The sequence below is a fragment of the Amphimedon queenslandica genome, unplaced genomic scaffold (assembly GCF_000090795.2).
Source record: "Amphimedon queenslandica unplaced genomic scaffold, v1.1 AMPQUscaffold_13350, whole genome shotgun sequence".
NCBI classification, from domain to species: Eukaryota; Metazoa; Porifera; class Demospongiae; order Haplosclerida; family Niphatidae; genus Amphimedon; species Amphimedon queenslandica.
Genome location: NW_003546414.1, coordinates 155316 through 173389, shown reverse-complemented (window position 1 = coordinate 173389; position 18074 = coordinate 155316). Strand labels below are relative to the sequence as shown.

Genomic DNA, 18074 nt, shown 5'->3' with positions numbered 1-18074 from the left:
AGCCACGCCCATAAGCTAATTGTGGTACGGTAGGGACTGGCAAAGATCAGAGAGGAGAATCATGACTCCTTTTATATGTGCTGGGTGTTCCGAGCCTATCATGGAGCGGTTCCTCATGAAGGTCCTGGATAAGTCCTGGCACGTGCAGTGTGTCAAGTGCTCCGACTGTCAGTGTCTCCTCAGCGAAAAGTGCTTCTCACGTGACAATAAGCTTTACTGTAGATCGGACTTCTTCAGGTAATGAAGCACTAGATAGTAAGTAAAAAGGCTTCTATCTCTCCTTACAGGCAATACGGGACTCAGTGTGCATCTTGTAAGGAAGGATTATGCCCAGAAGATCTCGTAAGGAGAGGAGTGAATAAGATTTATCATGTCCAATGTTTCAAGTGCTCTGTTTGCCAGAGACAGCTCAACACTGGAGAACAGCTATACCTAGTTCAAGTATGTGTATTTCTGTTCATTGTATACAGCACGCTTTAATTTAGGCAATTTTGCGCTTTAAAATGTCTTAATTTGACGATTTTATAAATAGACAGTTTAGTTTTACTATTAGCAATTTTATTGCCTATATTAAGTGCTACACAGTGTTATTATTGCTGCTATTTGTTGCTCAGGGAGAGAAGTTCCTTTGCGACAGTTGTTATCCAGCTCCCGCCCCATCACAACCAACTGTCCTTCAACAACAGCAGTCTTCATCTCCTCCCCCTCCCTCTTCCTCTCAACCCATGGTAACACAGACGACCCCAATTAACCCTCCCCCCTCCTCGTTCACACCTGCAGCTAATCCTGTCGGGAGCGGAGCCACAGCTGTCAGCAACGGTTGGTTATTAATAGTTATTAATTAGTCTTTATTAAGTATATATTTAGTTTCTGCTATGGATGAAAGTTATTCACCATCTACGACTGGTAATGATCCTTTGATTGGATCCGGCGATAACAGAAAAGGAAAGACAAGAACGTCCATTAATCCAAAGCAGTTGATCGTCCTTCAGGCCACGTACGAGAAAGAGCCACGCCCCTCGAGAGCAATGAGGGAGGATCTTGCAGCACAGACCGGTTTGACGGCTAAAGTGATTCAGGTTTGGTTCCAGAACAGAAGATCGAAAGATAAGAAAGACGGCACTAAGGGAGAGCCAGGTATGATGATAATGGACACATAATGTAAGGAAAGACATTTGATAGCAATAGCAACTTTAATATGTCCTCAAGTACAGAACATGTGATCTCATACATGTATATGCCAAGTGTGTTTATATTTTTATAGTAATTAGGATGAGATTTTTATGTTTTTGATCACGTATAATAGTAATGTTTTCTTTCTTGATTTCTTACACAACACTAATTCCTTCTCTCTCTTTCTTCCCCCCTCTCTCTCTCTTTTATCTCTTCTCTCTCTACAGGTGCAGGTCTTTAGACATTTTGTCTTGAATCATACCATTTGTGTATTTTTTTCATCAATTGACAATACATTAAATAGGTCGTTATTATTATTATAAAATGAGACAATAAATATTTAGTCACACTGTCGTTTCCTTTTCATTAATGCATTGAATTCCCTCTTCTTCATCATTTGTTACTCCATTTTGTACATCATTATCATTCTTGTTTGAAATAGGAGGAGAAACTGGTTGGTCAGGGTTTGAATGAAGTGATTCATCACTTTCTTTATCTATTAAATTTAAATGCAATAGTAAATCTACTATAATATATATATATTAAATAGCTTACCTTCATGTTTAAGAAGGTATGGTCCAAATAGGCTGGTAAGGATAGCACCAACTGGAGCAGTAATCACTATAGCTAATACTGCTATTGTTAGTATCTATAAATTGGTCATGATGATTATGATAACAAGGTATTCAAAAATGTTACCGTTTCTCCATATTCTATAAACTGTCTATTTCCACTCTCTCTTGCAAGATCTAATGGTATCGATCCCAATGCAGCCTGTGTATAATTAATATTTAAATAAATATTATATTTAAAAACTTTTTTAGCAATTAAATATTCCGTCTTGCCTGGACTGTTGCTTTTGGTAGCCAAGAAAACCCGATAAATATCTTTTCTTTTATAGTAAACTTGTTACCGGTCACGGCTAAAATTGCTACAGTAACTCTCACGATCAACCCACATAATATAACCAGTACTGCCTTCCCTGTATTATTATAATAAATGCATTGAAAATGATAGTTAGAATATCGTCAGTTACTTAGTACCTATTAAGTCTCCGCTGATAGTGCTTATGTTTAAAGCTGCTCCTATTAAACCAAAAAGGACGGGTTGAGCAAACTGCCATATTATATAGAAATATCTTGACAAGGTTTTCTAAACAGAATATCACACTTGAGATCAATTACATTAAATATAAAAAGTGACACACATTACATGAATTAGAAAATGTAATAAAATAACAAATTCTCTCTTAGCCATTTTGACAGAATACCCTGTCTATAGTACAGGGACTTTGGTCCGATTTTTGAGTAACTTTAAATATTCATAAAAAATCTAATTTTGATCGGAATCAGTTCAAACTTTCTACACAGCATAAGTACATGTATATGCATCAGAAAAAAATATAAAAATAAAGAATTCCCTACTTTCCATTTTTGGCTAAACTTGACCAAAATCCCTGTACTATAGTACAGGGACTTTGACCCGATTTTTGAGTAACTTTAAATATTCGTAAAAAATCTAATTTTGATTGGAATCAGTTCAAACTTTCTACGCAACATAAGTACATGTATGTGCATCAGAAAAAATTATAAAAATAAAGAATTTTTTACGTTTCATTTTTGGCTAAATTTGACCAAAATCCCTGTACTATAGTACAGGGACTTTGGTCCAATTTTTGAAGGAACTTTAAAAACTTCTAAAGATTTAACATAACATGATGGTGACACAAAATTGCACTTGATATAATAACAATAATAAAATTGTACTTTATCTTCATTTGAGTACTTCTGGACTGAGACAAATGAGACAACTACAGTACCCAGTGCGCCTGCTCCTGCAAGACTGGCCCCGCCTATCAACGCCCGGCGACCACCAAACAACGACAAGAGACCAAACCCAAACAATAAAAAGAAACGATTCCTTGCCATAGAAGTCTCTGTCTGTAACAAAACTCAACACTGTCATAATTACCATTTTGACTTACATGATGTTTTGTAGGTAATACCCACATTAGTAGGCCAGTGATTATACCATACAATACACCAACAGTTAGCTCTATTGGAGCCCTGAAGACATCCAATATAATATTGCCTTTTTTTAATAATAAGAAGAATAGAACACTAGCAGTATACAATGAATATATTACCCTCAGAAAATATAAGTCCTAAGAATATACTGAAAAGACTTATAGCAATGACTACGTCAACATTAGCAGCTGCTACTATTAAAGTAGCAATACCTATTAACAATTATTAGTAATTATAAATACAAGAGATTAATAAAGATACTTTTACCTTCGTTTACTCCTTTAACTGTATCTCTTAATACTAGTGTTGTTGGGACTACAACAGCAGGAGATATGGCTGATAATAAATACCTACAAACAATGACAATGATCAAGTAAAATAATAAAAATGATAATGATAAAAACAATGATAAAGATAAAGTAATGATAAGTAATGATATGAGTGAAAGTTAAGTGTATTTTTACATGACATATTACTAGCTCAATCTTACCCTAATGTTAATCCCCATTGCCATGGTAAATCAATATAGAATATACTTATAATACTGTCCATCCCTCCTTCAAATAGACAAGGTAAAATTGCAAGTAATGGTAGGACAAACTTCAACTTCCATAGTTTTTTAGCATCAAGAGCAAGACCGCCTCTTATCAATATGATGGTTAGAGCAATGTTTCTTAACACTGAGCTCCACACTGGACTGATCCAATCTATGATCGACGAAGTGTTTTCTAAAATAAACCCAGCCACCATCATCCCAAGCAGTGGTGGTAATTTAACTAATTTAGCTATAAAGCCACCGAATGAAGAGCAGAGGACGAGAATCATCAGCGAAAAGAAATGCCCTTCGGGGATTTTTAATAGACTATCAGTATTCTCATCATTATTTGATACACTCTGATATAAATCAATGATTCCGGACTGAGTTGATTGATTGTCATCAGATAGCGTAAAAGTGAGACGAGATATACAAGACTCATTGATGCCAATGGTAGCAATACACTCCACTGATGTTGTACTATTACAAGGGAGCATGTAAGCTAAGCTTTCATCAGTATAATTCATGCTATCATTGATATTAATACAATCATACTCATTCACTGAGCTCCTTGGTAACAAATCTCTGCCTAGTATGACCCATAGGACTCCAATCCATACAGAAACGACCAATAACCTCGTACAATACCATCCAATGTACTTTAACAATGCTGAACGCTCTGGTAACAGGTGCAACAGTAGAGGTACAAGCCTTTTCGAAAGGAAGGACATCATCAAACTCATGTGTCAGCCCCTCCCTAAAAAAAGAGGAGGGATCATCACTGCAGTGAATATTGAAGCCACAAACCTGTTAAGATGACTTGTTTGAGGTTGTCACAGGAAAGAAAAAGCAATCATGATAAGATGGAGGAGCTCTTGTAGTCTTCTAACCTCTTGTTTAGCAAGAAGACATGCTCCCGTGGCTCTCCACTCCTCCTCGGCTCAAGCTGCAATCGTCCGGGGAAAGACCACAACCGCAGGTACAAGCATTTCGTCGACAATAGACTTCTCAGATACAAAGACATCCTTTCAAAACAAGTCTACATACGAGCTATGGCGTGCCTTCGTTTTATTCAAACTCTTCAAATATGAGAAACTAGTAGATAAAAGTGAAAAGGTAAGCAATAAATGGCCAATAACTGAACAAACCATAGATACTTTAATTGATGTTTCTATAATAGTTGCTTGGCCTGCTGAAAAGCATAGTGGGTGATAGGCTTTTCACTAAAGTTATGAAGGCTACAATCTTTGGACACTTTGTTGCAGGGGAGACTGGAGAAGAAGTGAATTCAACACTAACAAGACTAGAATCTCAAGGAATCCTACCCATACTAGCTTACTCTGCTGAAGACGATGTAACTGAATCAGAAACAAAGTAGAGCTTTGTTTCATTGCACTACAAATATTAGTATCTTTTAGGAGCACGAGTGAGAGAGATGCTGCTACTGAAAGAGCATGTGACAATAACCTCAAAAATGCCATCGACTGTTTAAACGTTGTAGGTATGGTACTATAATTTTTGTCTCAGTTACTCTGTAATAAAATTATACCATAGCTGATGCAAGCCAGTATCCATTCAGTGCTACAAAGATCACAGGGCTAGGACATACATCATTACTGGTATGCCTATTATATGCATGCATTACTAATGCTTCCACAAATGATTGCAACTTTTATAGCTGCTACTAAGTGAAGTGCTAGTTGGTAGTGAGAAAGTTTTCTCTTTACTAGCTGATAAACCAGACATGCTGGAAGGAGTTGTTACTTCTGACTCGTTTTTGAGAGGAACAGAAAAAATGAAAGTAAAGAAAAGACTTTTATGTATTATTGTTGATTAATAGTTGTTGTGTAATATTAAGTAATGTTTATTTTTATTTACTATTAGCTTGGATTTAAGGAGAATGAAGTAGAGAAACTATGGAAGACTTTGAAAACAAAGTTAGTATAACCATACAAAGACAAAGCCACTACATTACCACATCAAAAGAGTTTACTCCAACAATGTAATCCTGATATTCTTTCCCTGTTGTAAATAATAGTTATGATAATAAATTGAACTTCTTTGAATGGAATGATGCCTTCCTGACCGATGGATCTGACTTCTATGAAGTCTTAGCAAAAGTAATACATCAAGTATATTATATTTCTTATTCTCTATAAAAGCCATACTGAACATATAGGATACTTAATTGACCATTTTCTCTTTTTCTTGCTATTAAACTCCATTTCTTTTTCTCTTAGCATTCTCCTCATGAGCTAAACCTTCCATTGATGAGTGAGGAAGAGAAAGACCAGATGAAAAGTGTCATGAGAAGAATGGAATCATTAGCTGACGTAGCACAAGAAAGAGGAGTGAGACTAATGATAGATGCTGAACATACTTACTACCAACCAGCAATACGTCACATCACTGTACACAGACTCATGCCTAAGTATAACATGCAGTATCCCTTGCTATACAACACACAGCAGTGCTATCTGAGAAGCAGTTTCAATGATCTCCTCAGAGATATAGCAGCCTCTGAACATTATGGCTACAGATTTGCAATAAAGACGGTACGTGGAGCTTACGTGACATTGGAGAAGGCACTAGCGCTTAAAAAAGGTATTGAAAATATCAGTAACGTATTTTGCATTTCCTATAAAGTTGTCTACATGTATTTATGCATGATGGACATTAATGATTGGCAGTTTTAATGACAAATTATTACTAATTATAAAGTATTATTACTTTATGTATTATTTATAGGCTATCCGGATCCTATTTGGGGCAAAAAATCAGAAACTGATTCAAGCTATCACAGAATATTGAACCATGTTCTTGAGAGAGTGGGAGAAGGGAAAGCCAGCATAATGGTAGCGACACATAACGAAGCTACTGTACACTTTGCACTGAAGAAGTAAACTGCTTCCCTTGCTCTATATTGCATACTTCCTTTTTGTTGTAATTATATATTATTATATTATTTTTATGTTTTTATTGGTATAATAGAGTGAATGAGCTCGGACTTAACAAGACAGATTCTTCCGTCGTCTTTGGACAGCAGTACGGCATGTCTGATAATCTCACCTGTACACTGGGTCAGTAGTTTAACAATAACAGAGCAATTGCACATTACAATGCAATATTATTATTTTATTATCTTCATAATCATAATAGTTACTTCTTTTATTAATAACTGCATGTAGTAAGCTATTATTTATTTTCTTTTTGTCTCTCCTCTCTCTCTCTTCTCTCACTCTTATCTTCAGGTAGTTCAGGCCTAATGGCTTACAAGTATACTCCATACGGTCCTGTAGGTGAGGTCCTCCCATATCTTATAAGAAGAGCCAATGAGAACAAAGGTATGCTGGATGGAGCAGTCAGAGAAAGAAGTCTTATATCACGAGAATTAAAGAGAAGATTAATGCGGAAAAATTGATATAAAGAAATGCAATTCAAGAACTATATAATTGTTTTTTTTCTAGTTTTATATTTTTGCTGTTGTCATGAAATTTGCTCCACAATTTATTTATTTTTTCACTGCATCGTTTTTTGATGCAATTTCTTCAATAATAATAATAATAATAATAATAATAATAATAAATAATAATAATCAATCATTAGTCTTTCATTAAAAGTATATTTTTATATATCTTATAAAGATACTTGATGTGACTGATAGAAACCAGTTTTATTGAAAGTCATGTGACTTGTATACACTGATTGATGCTCCACACAAGGAATGTACAAGTAATTTAATGTTTTCTTTTGATCAAAACAGCAATCAGATTACATGTCACACACAAAAACACGCATGCATTTAATAACAATAATAATGATAGTAATAACAGTAATAATAATAATAATAATAATAATAATAATAATAATGATAATATAATAATAAAGTCAATTGCAATAGTCATTTATTTTAAGTGGAGTCTTGACTCGTTAATTTAATAAGCTCCTCCTCTTGCTGGCGTGACTCCACCTCGACAAGTCTTGTCTAAAAGAAACAAAGTTAATAATTAATGTTTAATCTCATTCATCTCACCTGAAGTGATTGTGATAATTGTACAAAATCTTTTTGAACTAATTCGTTATTTGCTAGCTGCTTCTTTAGTTGAGACAATTGCGTCTTTAATTCATGTATTGTTTTAGCGTTTTCTTCCTATTAGAGTCAAGAGAGAAAGAGAGGGAGGGAGAGAGAGTAAAAATCATAATAATAATAATAATAATAATAATACCTTTTCATGTTCCAGTTCCGATATTCTAAAAATATTCTCTTCAATATAATCCTTCGATTTCTCCTGAAAGTTGGTGTTGCTTAATATTGCAAAATGTCTTTCTTTCTCAAGTTGGGCTAAAATACAAAAAACAATATCCCACTTTGCAGTGAACGTATACACATACTCTGTACATGTATGTACATGTACATGTACATGTGGTATATGTATATAGATTCATTCTTACTATTTTCATTCAGAGAGGATAACAATTGACTTTCTAAATTATCTTTCTCCTGTTTTGCTGTAGAGACAACCTCACGTAATTCACTTAGCTAAAGAATATAACATGAAATTATCATTATAATTATTATTTTTCTTATTTTTGTGCTCACTTCGGCTGATAGTCTGGATTCATTAGCAACTTTTTGCTCCCTCAATCGTGTCAACTCTTCCATAGTCGACGCTACGTTCAGCTCTGCCTCTGCTTTCTCCTATTTGTGAAATATGATAATTTTTAAATTCCAAATTTTAGAAAAGTACCCTGTACTATATATAGCCCATGGTTTTTTCCAAAAAATGGCTCCGAAATCACCCCCAATTTTTATTACATTTTCTGATACATATTGATGTCCTTATGCTATGTAGTAAATTTGAGCTGATTCCGATTTCAATTTTTCAAGTTATGACCATTTTTTAAAAACTCTAAATTTCGGAAAAATACCCTGTACTATAGCCCATGGTTTTTTCCAAAAAATGGCTCCAAAATCACCCCCAATTTTTATTACATTTTCTGATACATATTGATGCCCTTATGCTGTGTAGCAAGTTTGAGTCAATTCCGATTTCAATTTTTCAAGTTATGAGCAAAACATAAAAAAGGGCTTTAGTACTAAAAATGTATGCAAGACCAAAACACATCCATTTCCAATACATGTACATGTACAGTGTATGTAAAAATTGTACATGCTAAATCTAAAACTTAATGTACATTATAAAAATATTATAACAATTCATCGTTTGCTCATTTACTTTTTTCAATTGATCTAATTCTGACTGATATGCTATTTTCTCGCTCGTCTGCAGATCCTTCAAACAAGCATACTCCTCCTCTCTCTGTGATATGATCCCGTACAGGCTAGTCCTCTCCTCAGTGAATGAAGCCTACATGTACATGTACATATACACATGTACATGTATATGTACATGTATACGACAAATTCAATCAAAAAGTAAAAATTGTAAATTGTATATAGATTGGTTAATTCTGTAATCATAACTATTTTAATGTGTATCTAGTAAATTAGGATTTAAAGTGGCATAATGGTAAAAAAAGTTGTACTGTACATGCATATGTACATGTACATGAATTTATAAATGTATAAATTAGTACATGCATATGTACATGTACATGTATAAGTTGCGAAAAGAGAGTGAGGGAGGGAAGGAGACAGTACATGTAAGTAGAAGATAATGGCAGACTATATACCCACCAGTTGCTTTTGAATATCGTGCCTTGTCTCTGTGAACTTCTCTTTAAACACTTTGTGCTTTTGTTGAACCTTAGCCTCAGAGCTATGTAATTCAGTAACCTTTAGAAGAGAAAAATGAGGCTCTTATTCATAACGTTGATCATTAACCTGGTTTTTCATTGACTCCTTGGCAGTTGCTAATTTTCTCTTCATATTCTCAGCAGCATATCTCTCCCTTAGCAGTGTAGCCTAGTATCAAACAATGGTATCATAATAGAACACTCTCTAATTTACAAACTTACTTGAATCTTCTGTATTTCGTGTCTTAAAATAAATATTTGATTGTCTTTTTCGTCAATGTCTGACATCAGCTGTCCTTGTGTTCTCTCCAGCTGTTTCTCATACGCAGTGACAGCTGCTTCCTTGCTCTGGAGGTCGTGATGCTGCTGAGATAACTGAAGAAAGAAAAGGGAAACTAACTACATGTTCATGTACGTGTAATTTTACTCATCTTTGATTTTAGGGAAATACATAGCATATTACAGTGTACATGTACATGTATGTACAGTACATGGTTTAGATCTATTAAAATATTAGTTAACACTGCAAATGATGCTAAGTGAGCTAAAAAAAGCATATGCTTCAGCAGGACATTAACATGGTTTTCAGGGCAACTTTAAAAATTCGACTAATTATTTATGATGGTTGAATTCACTCACTAGTCGCTGGAGCTGTTCAGTGATAGCCTTCCAAACGGTCAAATCTTCTTTCTCCTCAGTATGGTCATCACCCACGCTCCAAGAGACCGTCCTCTTACGTCCCCGCCCTCTTCCTCCAGGTCTCATACTCATTCTGTCATCAGTGGTATGGGTATGAGTCTCTTGTGTTGGGGATGAAGGGCGAGGGGAGTAAGCACCCACTGGTTCCAGTGCTGCCTTTAAATTCCTATTTAATAAAAAATTAAAAATAAATAGAATTTACGCTAAAATATATGTTATGTCACCTCTCATCTGATACTTTAACATCTTTCAGTTTCTGTTTCAGTTGATCTTGAGTTGAAATGAAGGAGAGGTTTGCTTTGGTCCAAACAGCCTCCAATTTGGCATATTTCTCCTTTTCTTCCTCAAGACTTTTCCTGGCTATTAGGAGGAAGAGAGAGAGAAAGAAAAAAGAAAAAGAGGGAGTGTAGGGGCAGAAGGAGAAAGATATCAAAATCAGATTAAAATACAAAAAAGGAATCTAATTGACATCAAACAAATAAAGTACAGCTTAAAACATAATTAGGCACAAATAAATTTAATAACAACAATAACAATAATATGAACAAATAACAACAACAACATTAACAACAACAACAACAGAAATATCAAAACAAATCAACAAAAGTACATATACATAATTATATTTATATTCAATAATAACGATTAAGAAGGTACATTAATACCTGTTGCTAGATCTTCTTTTAGTTCAGTGTTTAGGTCCATCACTGACGTCTTTTGTCTCCGAAGACTCTCAATATGCATCTCAAGGTCATATCTTGCTGTTCTCTCCTGATTTAGTAACTTCTCAAGCTTAAGGAGAGAGAGAGAGAGAGAGGGAGGGAGGGAGGGGGAGAGAGAGAGAGAGAGAGAAATAAAGAGAAGGAAGAGATGGAGGGAAAAGAGTAAAAGATGATGATTCATAAATTAATGATTTTTAATATCCAAATATTTTTCCGCTCACAAGTCCAACTTCTGAAACATCCTGTGAAGATCCTCTACTCAAAGACCCTACCCCTCTTCCTTCTCCTCCTCCTCCTGTTTCAAGAGGTGAGACACTTCTATCCGGTCCTGTTGCAGTCGGTGTGACCAGTAGCTCAGAGACACTGGCGGACAACGGCTCGGGAGAAGCTGTTAAAAATGATCCACTTGCCTATTAAAAAATTAAGTTTAAATTTAGACATAAAAATACACAAAAATTAAAAATGACTGAAAAACTTAACCATCAGAAATAACTCACTACGTGTACATGGATCACAATCATTGTTACATGTACATGTACAGTAAATGTATTAATAACTGACATTTATTCATTTGTACATGTACATGTATATAGTATGTGATAAACTAACTTTGCCTTCATATACTTTAAGCCTGTCTTGTGAATCTTTTAATTGCATTCTTAACATTTCAATCTCGGCCTCCAGTGGAACTACGACTGACTTTAACAATTTAGCATCATGAGCAGCCTAAGAGAAAAGGAGAGAGAAAAAGGGTTGTAAAGAAAGAAAGAAGATAGCATAATCAGAAATATTCAATGGATATACATGTAGCGGATCTTTTACTGAGGATAAGGTACATGTTGAAATTTTGAATATTAAGTATTTTCATTGTACATGTACATGTACCTCTTCCCCCTCCCTTTCTCTCTCTCGCTTACTTGTATCATACTTGATTCCAGACTACCTTCGGATGAGAAATTAAGAGCCGCTGATGATGATGATGATTGAGGTTGATTTGGAGCTGCTGGTACTGGGATGGTCTGTGAGGTTCTTTGTGGCGACTTCCGACCACTTGAAGGCTTGACAGGAGACTGAACATCAAGGAGATTAGAGTCAGACTTAGAGTCAGTTAGAGCTGCTGTCCGCTTTTTCTCTCGGGAGAGCTCAGCCTTTAGTTTCTGTACCTGCACTTGATGTTCATGAGATGTTTCTGAGAGAAAGAGAGAGAAGGAAGGAGAGAGAAAGATAAAAAGGAGAAATAGAAGAAGAGAGAGAGAGAAAGAAAGAAAGAAAGATATTAACAGACTACATGTATTTCTTTCATTAACTAACCTTGTAGCTTGAGTTTAAGTATAGATATTTCTTCTTCATACTTTACTCTGTCGCTATCAAAAGTTTCTCTTAGCGACGCATTCATCGTCTTAGCCATTGAGCTCATTTCTTCGTCTTTTTGAAGTAAACTCACATTGAGAGTCTCAATCTGCTGCTTGTTCTTCTTTAAGATCTCGTTAAACTTTTTCATTTCACCTAAAAAGACGGTTTTAAATCTTACTTTCTCTCCTTCCCTCTCTCTCCCTCTCTCTCCCCCTCACTCTCTCTCCCTCCCTCCCTCTCTTTCCCTCTCTCTTTCTCTCCCTCTCTCCCCCTCTCTCACTTTCCCCCGTCTCCCTCTCCCTCCTTCTCTCTCTCTCCCCCTCTCCCTCTCTCTCTTACCTTCAGAGCTGATCATCTGTTCCATGAATCGCTTTCTCTGTCTACCGAACTCTTCCTCCATTCCTTTCTTCTCTGATGTCAGTCTGGAGACCATCCCCTCGAGATACTTTACACGCAAGGCAAGAGTAGAGGGGTTACTACCTCCATCTAAAAACAGTTAATACATTATTATTATTTCATTCATGATATTATTACATTCAATTTCACATTAAACTTACATATAGAAAAGTAAGCTGCGTGTACATGTAATGTACCTGGCTACATGGACATGCTAACTGTAATTCATTATTGACGTTATTTTTTAATGAATTTTTCATTTAATGAATTGGTCACATAAAACTTATTTCTACATTAGGCATGTAGACGACAGGCAAATGTTTATCAGAACCCTTAAAACGAATTTTCAATGCAGCTTAAGCCCCTGACCCCTGGGGCCCTCGATAATATCAATTTACCTGAAGGTCCAACAGACGAAGAAGGGGAAAGACTCATTGTGGGCGGAGGTAGGCTGGGTGGGTGAGAGGTGTGGTCTTTTCTCTGGGACTTTGGAGCAATGGTAGCGTACATTGGCTGTTCTTGAGGAGCCTGGGCTAAAAATCCAGCTCTTAGAGCAGGATCAGTGCTGGGGAGAGAAGTAGGAGTTGGAATAAGAGGAGGAGCGGAAGAGTTTGAAGGAGAAAAGGGGTTCTGCCTTTCGGCCATTTTGAGGGGTGGAGTAGCGGCTCTAATAACCACGCCTTAATTTACTGGCATAATTCCGGAGGTATACGAAAAACACGTGGCATGTACTGTACGGAAAGCCCGCGGACAAGTGCGGAGAATGTGAAGAAAAGATGCGTCATTTTGTACCATCAACAGCTCATTCTAGCCGCCTCTACAGCTCCTGCAGGCATGGAAAAGACTAAAGAGACGAAAGAGGGAGATCCCAAGACCAACCAGCTTGATAAAGGAGAGCTCATTGTGGAGGAATTGCTAGAAGAATGTTTAAAAGATGTTTATTCAGAAACTCAATGGGACATAACTAAGAGGGCCCGGTTACTAGAGATAGGAGGAAGGAGAGAGTTAACAAAAGGTTTGCTTCCGATCAATTCAAAGTATTATTATTTTTAAAAATAATTTATTAGGTGACCAATGGTGGGATTTCGAGTCAATTATAACTAACCACGCCCATTCCCGTATATTAACTCATTATACTTTGAGGCCATGCCCACATGTATCGGTACTACAGTTAAAGGTTGTTGAACAGAAAGCCTCCGGCTATTGTGGCTATTATGCACTACACTATGCTCTCTGTCTGCTGGAGGCGTGTCACTCGTCAAGTGAGGGGGCGGTAGTTGGTTTGCTAGAGGAAACTGCATCAGTGGGTGGAGTCTGGAGAAGGTGAGAACATGATTACAAAATTTTGCTTGCAAGTCAAAATGTTTTAACATTAATTTTGTTGGTTTAGTTTTTATGTTATTTTTGTAAGCACGTGTAATCATTTATGGGCAGGGCAAGGAAATTAAAGTTAATTTTTGATGAGCAAAAACCAAAATTTTTTAAATGATTTTCAAGTTTATTTGTAGGTATTGGTACTCTGTTTCTCAGTTGTTGGTCAGGGGGCGGAGTGAGGAGGCATGGCCTTGGACAGAGGAATACATAACCAAGGGAGACTTGGAAAGGAGCTTTCTCCAGTATTTATGTGACGTTGATCCTCATTTGAACTTTGATATGGAAATTAAAAACAAATTAATCATTTTACAGGTACGACATTTTTTTAAAATGACGCTGTACATGTACATGTAAAATAATTAACTATTGTATAGATCAAGTAGATCATTAATAATTTTATTTTATTTTTTCCAGTTCTCTTTCGGTTCATTACAAGACAGTTTTGAGATGATTTGTGAAACTCAAGATAAAATCTCTTCGTTTGTAAAGAACACCACAAGTCCTGCCCACCTCATATTTATCCTGGGAGTGACCAATCACTGGCTGACACTCCTCGCCTACAAAAGAAAAGAGGCGTGTCCCTGTCACCATGGTAACGAGGGCTGCGGGAGCGTCCAGATGCTTTACATGGATTCAAATAACACCCCGGCCATTTCTCTCTCTGATGAAGGAATTGAGGATTACGTGAAGGAGCAGGAGAAGAAGAAGAAGGCAGTTAAAGGTTATGGCTACCAAACGTGGAAGAGAAATATAATCAAGCAAGCTTATGTAGACCAGAGGACAATCGTTGATAGGATCAGTCGTTACCTCAGTGGTGAGGCAGACATGATAGAGGAAGTGATCAGTGAATACGTTGATAAGTTATTGATCAGTTTTAACACTCACGTTGAGAAATCATTGATTTCGGCTGATCCTGATTTCTACATCCCTCTCCTCCTGAGTTGGCTCGAGGGCCAGTATCCGGTTAAGGTTTTACGAGATAATGTGTTACCTTTTATCAGTAGCTCCACCATCAGCCATCTCACGAGTAGAGATGAGAATATAAAAGGAGACCATTTTCCTTCTGTTCCTCTCCCCCTCTCTCGATTAAGAGACTGGGCGAGTCTCAATCATTCAAGGCTTGCTGGCTTAAGCTCAGACTCGTTTGGGATTGATCAAATTGATTCTTTTGCGTCTCTTTTATCTGCCATTTTGGAGAAATTGTGATCAAAAGGGAAGGAAGATCTGACACATTTTTCACATACATACATGTATGTGAATTCTAATATAATACATGTATGCATAAGGGAGAGTATTAATGTACATAAATTCTATATGTATTCTTTGTCAAAGTTATTTTTATAATCATAAAATGTGAAATTACTTTTTTTAAAATAATAATTTAATATACAACTATAACCAAGCAAGTAAAGACCAATGTTGAGTAATTGACTCTGTTCATGGATTGTCCTCTTCATTGATACATTCAGCTCCTATTTTCTTGATTATCTAGATTCTCTTCCTCTTGTCGTTTCTCTTCAAGCTCTTGACGTCTCCTCGTCGTTTCTTTTCTTGCGTAATCCTTGTCTTTCTTTAACAGTGTGATACGGTATTGCTCCTTCATGTGTTCCACTGTCTCTAGTGATGTCTTGTCTTTGTTTTCTTTTGTTAGTTTCTTCTCTCCAAGCAGAAACATCTGATGCTCCACAAACCTGTTTGCAGAAACAGACAATGTCTCTTTCTTTTTCTCCCATGCAATCTCATAATTCTCTCTCTGTCTCTCTTTCTCTCTAACTTTTCTGCAACAGTTGGTTGCTTGTGATCTTCAAATAATGACACTGTCTCACCATGTCTTCTGTATTGATCAAAGTAATCTCTAATCCAATTAAAAGACTTAGTGTAATAATTAATGGACCAATGTGGTATTATAATATGCATTACAGCTATGATGCGATTGCGTTAGGATCATGACGTAATCGTAATAAAGCTGTCCAGTATGCATACTTGGCATGTGATCGGAATGTGAAAGGAAAATTCTTATGATTCTTTAGTTAGATTATAAATACACATCGTAATTAAATTAAAAGTATCGTAATTTAATTAATGTCCGACCATTCACTATAGCCACTGTATAACTGGAAATATCAGACAAAAATATAATAATAAAAATTGCATTTATTTGTGATCTTGAATGTTATTGTAGGTTCAATTGTAATCCTGATTAAACAAACTAAGAGTAGATTCTATAATAGTCAATTACTTCATAGAAGAGCCAATATTTTTAGTGTACAGATACAATGAATAATCTAATATTACTACTCTCATTTCATCTACCTACTTCATGAGTACATCTTTATCGTAGACTATTTGTTTCGGTTTTCCTTTTTGAAATGCAACATTGACTGCCATTGGCGTGAGAGGAGGGTGGGATTCTACCACGTCTACCCAAACTGGACACTTTTTGACCACACCAGACCTTACTAAATCCTTCATCCTATGAAAATGTAGTCATAAACCAATTATAACTATAATACATAATTATTTTATGTATGCATAATAATAAGTGTCATTTTCTTAGTATTCTTTTTTTACCTGGTGAGTACAGTTCCAAAATCGAATAATCTGGACCCCATTAGCTCTTAAGAAGCTACTCTATATATTTTTTTATAAATAATAAAATAAACAGAGAGAGAGAGAGAGAGAATGATTAATTATTATAATTGTATTTATTATTTTTTATTATTTTTATTGTATTTATGAATAATGGTTAAATAACCTTTTTCTAATAAAAGCGCACCATCCTGCAGAAAGAGAGAGAGAGAAGTGAAAAAGGGGAAGGAGTCTTGAGAGAGGATGAATGAAAGAAGACAGAGAAGCAGCTGGGACCTGTTGATTTGAATACTAGCCAAACAAGTAAAAGAGACGGACCTGCATTTGACATAGTGACTAATCAACTCTTGTCAATATAGAGTTGTACATAAAGAGATCTACATTGTGTGTATACTATATACAGTCTTCATTCCTTCAACTGTTGTGCATATACTGCCTCTCTCTTTGGCTCATGGCTGAGCTAAGTAGGAGTAGCTGTAAGATGGAGAGAAGATTAGTAAGTGTTGATACTTGTAACTTGGTGTTTATGTTAATAAATGGGTGTCACTTTGTACCAACCAATACAACACATAGATACATGTCTGTATGTACATTGACTCCCATTTTGATCTCATTACCTAACTATTGTTTGAAGCCCCACTCTTTCTTTTTACTAATAGTATTCTTTCCTGTTTTATGATATATTTCCTTCTTCCTCATACCTTCCTCCATCTTTATCTTTATGATGTTCTCTCCCCTTTTCTCTCTCTCTCTCTCTCTCTCTCTCAGCGTCCTCGTGTTTCAAAATGCTACAGTGAAAGCTTGTACGATGAAGAAGAGGAAGAAGGTAGGGAAGGAAGGAGCTATAGTAGCAGTAGTGGAGGTGGAAGGAGAAGAATGTCAAGCTTTAGTTATAACATCCTGGAAAAGCTGAAGGAGGAGAGATTCACCAAGGAGAATGGGCTAGTCAAGCACTTTCCTGATGGGACAAGTAATCTAATGATGTAATATTACAATTATGGTCTCCCCCTTCTTTCTTTCTCTCTCTTTGATCACTCATCAATTTATTGATGTATTTACTCATTAAAAATAGATTTATCTTGTAAATATCTTCAATCGACTGGTTTTCTTTCTCCAATGGTTTTCCATAGCAAAGAAGGACTGCAGATGAAGTAATTCTTATAATAGATAAATAAATTAATATAATAATAATAATAATAATAATAATAATAATAATAATAATAACAATAATAATAATAGTAAAATAATAATGATACTAATAATAATAATTATTGATAATGATAATGATGATTATTATTTGTAGGCTCCCACCTCATGGTTTTTCTGTACATGATGTAAAGCACCTAGTTGGTAAGTAGCCATTATACTTTCTCCTCTTTTCTCTCTCTCTCTCTCTCTCTCTCTCTCTCTCTCTCTCTCTCTCTCTCTCTCTCTCTCTCTCTCTCTCTC

The 18074-nt window shown here is 35.8% G+C and overlaps 7 protein-coding genes across 8 annotated transcripts in view; 4 read left to right on the top strand and 3 right to left on the bottom strand.

The window, feature by feature from the left end:
- The first annotated feature begins 4 nt into the window (after positions 1–4).
- Positions 5–1635, top strand: LOC100633432 (LIM/homeobox protein Lhx1-like). Its single transcript, XM_003387347.3, has 5 exons — positions 5–237; positions 288–441; positions 615–819; positions 868–1137; positions 1401–1635. The coding sequence occupies exons 1-5, from the start codon at positions 62–64 to the stop codon at positions 1412–1414; spliced, it is 819 nt and encodes a 272-aa protein (XP_003387395.1). The 5' UTR covers positions 5–61; the 3' UTR covers positions 1415–1635.
- On the bottom strand, positions 1446–4510 carry LOC100632670 (mitochondrial sodium/hydrogen exchanger 9B2-like). The gene is made up of 10 exons (XM_003387341.3): positions 3691–4510; positions 3468–3550; positions 3320–3412; positions 3158–3264; positions 2940–3113; positions 2217–2325; positions 2019–2155; positions 1873–1947; positions 1729–1822; positions 1446–1669 (listed from the first exon to the last, which is right to left on the bottom strand). The coding sequence occupies exons 1-10, from the start codon at positions 4476–4478 to the stop codon at positions 1518–1520; spliced, it is 1812 nt and encodes a 603-aa protein (XP_003387389.2). The 5' UTR covers positions 4479–4510; the 3' UTR covers positions 1446–1517.
- A 45-nt stretch (positions 4511–4555) lies between these two features.
- Positions 4556–7245, top strand: LOC100632542 (proline dehydrogenase 1, mitochondrial-like). 2 transcript variants are annotated; one of them, XM_003387340.3, is made up of 11 exons: positions 4556–4851; positions 4916–5109; positions 5154–5236; positions 5290–5354; positions 5414–5536; positions 5620–5672; positions 5774–5855; positions 5976–6339; positions 6484–6634; positions 6727–6815; positions 6987–7245. In XM_003387340.3, exons 1-11 carry the CDS (start codon positions 4591–4593, stop codon positions 7154–7156), a joined length of 1635 nt encoding a protein of 544 aa, XP_003387388.1. In that variant the 5' UTR covers positions 4556–4590; the 3' UTR covers positions 7157–7245. The 2 variants fall into 2 exon arrangements, with proteins under 2 accessions (XP_003387388.1, XP_019853406.1); XM_019997847.1 differs by having other exon boundaries at positions 4557–4851; positions 5771–5855.
- Positions 7246–7462: 217 nt separating this feature from the next.
- LOC100632415 (myosin-11-like) lies at positions 7463–13323 on the bottom strand. The gene is made up of 18 exons (XM_003387339.3): positions 13061–13323; positions 12606–12752; positions 12225–12419; positions 11831–12102; positions 11523–11639; positions 11135–11323; positions 10857–10983; positions 10416–10551; positions 10132–10357; positions 9715–9867; positions 9581–9661; positions 9434–9532; positions 8973–9104; positions 8336–8434; positions 8188–8275; positions 7962–8077; positions 7769–7885; positions 7463–7720 (listed from the first exon to the last, which is right to left on the bottom strand). The coding sequence occupies exons 1-18, from the start codon at positions 13305–13307 to the stop codon at positions 7646–7648; spliced, it is 2616 nt and encodes an 871-aa protein (XP_003387387.1). The 5' UTR covers positions 13308–13323; the 3' UTR covers positions 7463–7645.
- A 75-nt stretch (positions 13324–13398) lies between these two features.
- Positions 13399–15646, top strand: LOC109582850 (uncharacterized). Its single transcript, XM_019997858.1, has 4 exons — positions 13399–13677; positions 13730–13985; positions 14171–14348; positions 14451–15646. The coding sequence occupies exons 1-4, from the start codon at positions 13497–13499 to the stop codon at positions 15240–15242; spliced, it is 1407 nt and encodes a 468-aa protein (XP_019853417.1). The 5' UTR covers positions 13399–13496; the 3' UTR covers positions 15243–15646.
- Positions 15411–16734, bottom strand: LOC105313130 (probable 28S ribosomal protein S23, mitochondrial). The gene is made up of 4 exons (XM_011406303.2): positions 16608–16734; positions 16354–16509; positions 15811–15891; positions 15411–15727 (listed from the first exon to the last, which is right to left on the bottom strand). Exons 1-4 carry the CDS (start codon positions 16646–16648, stop codon positions 15502–15504), a joined length of 504 nt encoding a protein of 167 aa, XP_011404605.1. The 5' UTR covers positions 16649–16734; the 3' UTR covers positions 15411–15501.
- Positions 16735–16787: 53 nt separating this feature from the next.
- Positions 16788–18074, top strand: part of LOC100632164 (uncharacterized) — a 7106-nt gene continuing 5819 nt past the window's right edge. Inside the window, exons 1-5 of the mRNA XM_011406316.2 lie at positions 16788–16928; positions 16985–17121; positions 17394–17595; positions 17698–17776; positions 17929–17975. Coding sequence (XP_011404618.2) covers positions 17077–17121; positions 17394–17595; positions 17698–17776; positions 17929–17975 — 373 coding nt within the window. The 5' untranslated portion in view covers positions 16788–16928; positions 16985–17076. The remainder of the gene's footprint in view (positions 16929–16984; positions 17122–17393; positions 17596–17697; positions 17777–17928; positions 17976–18074) is intronic.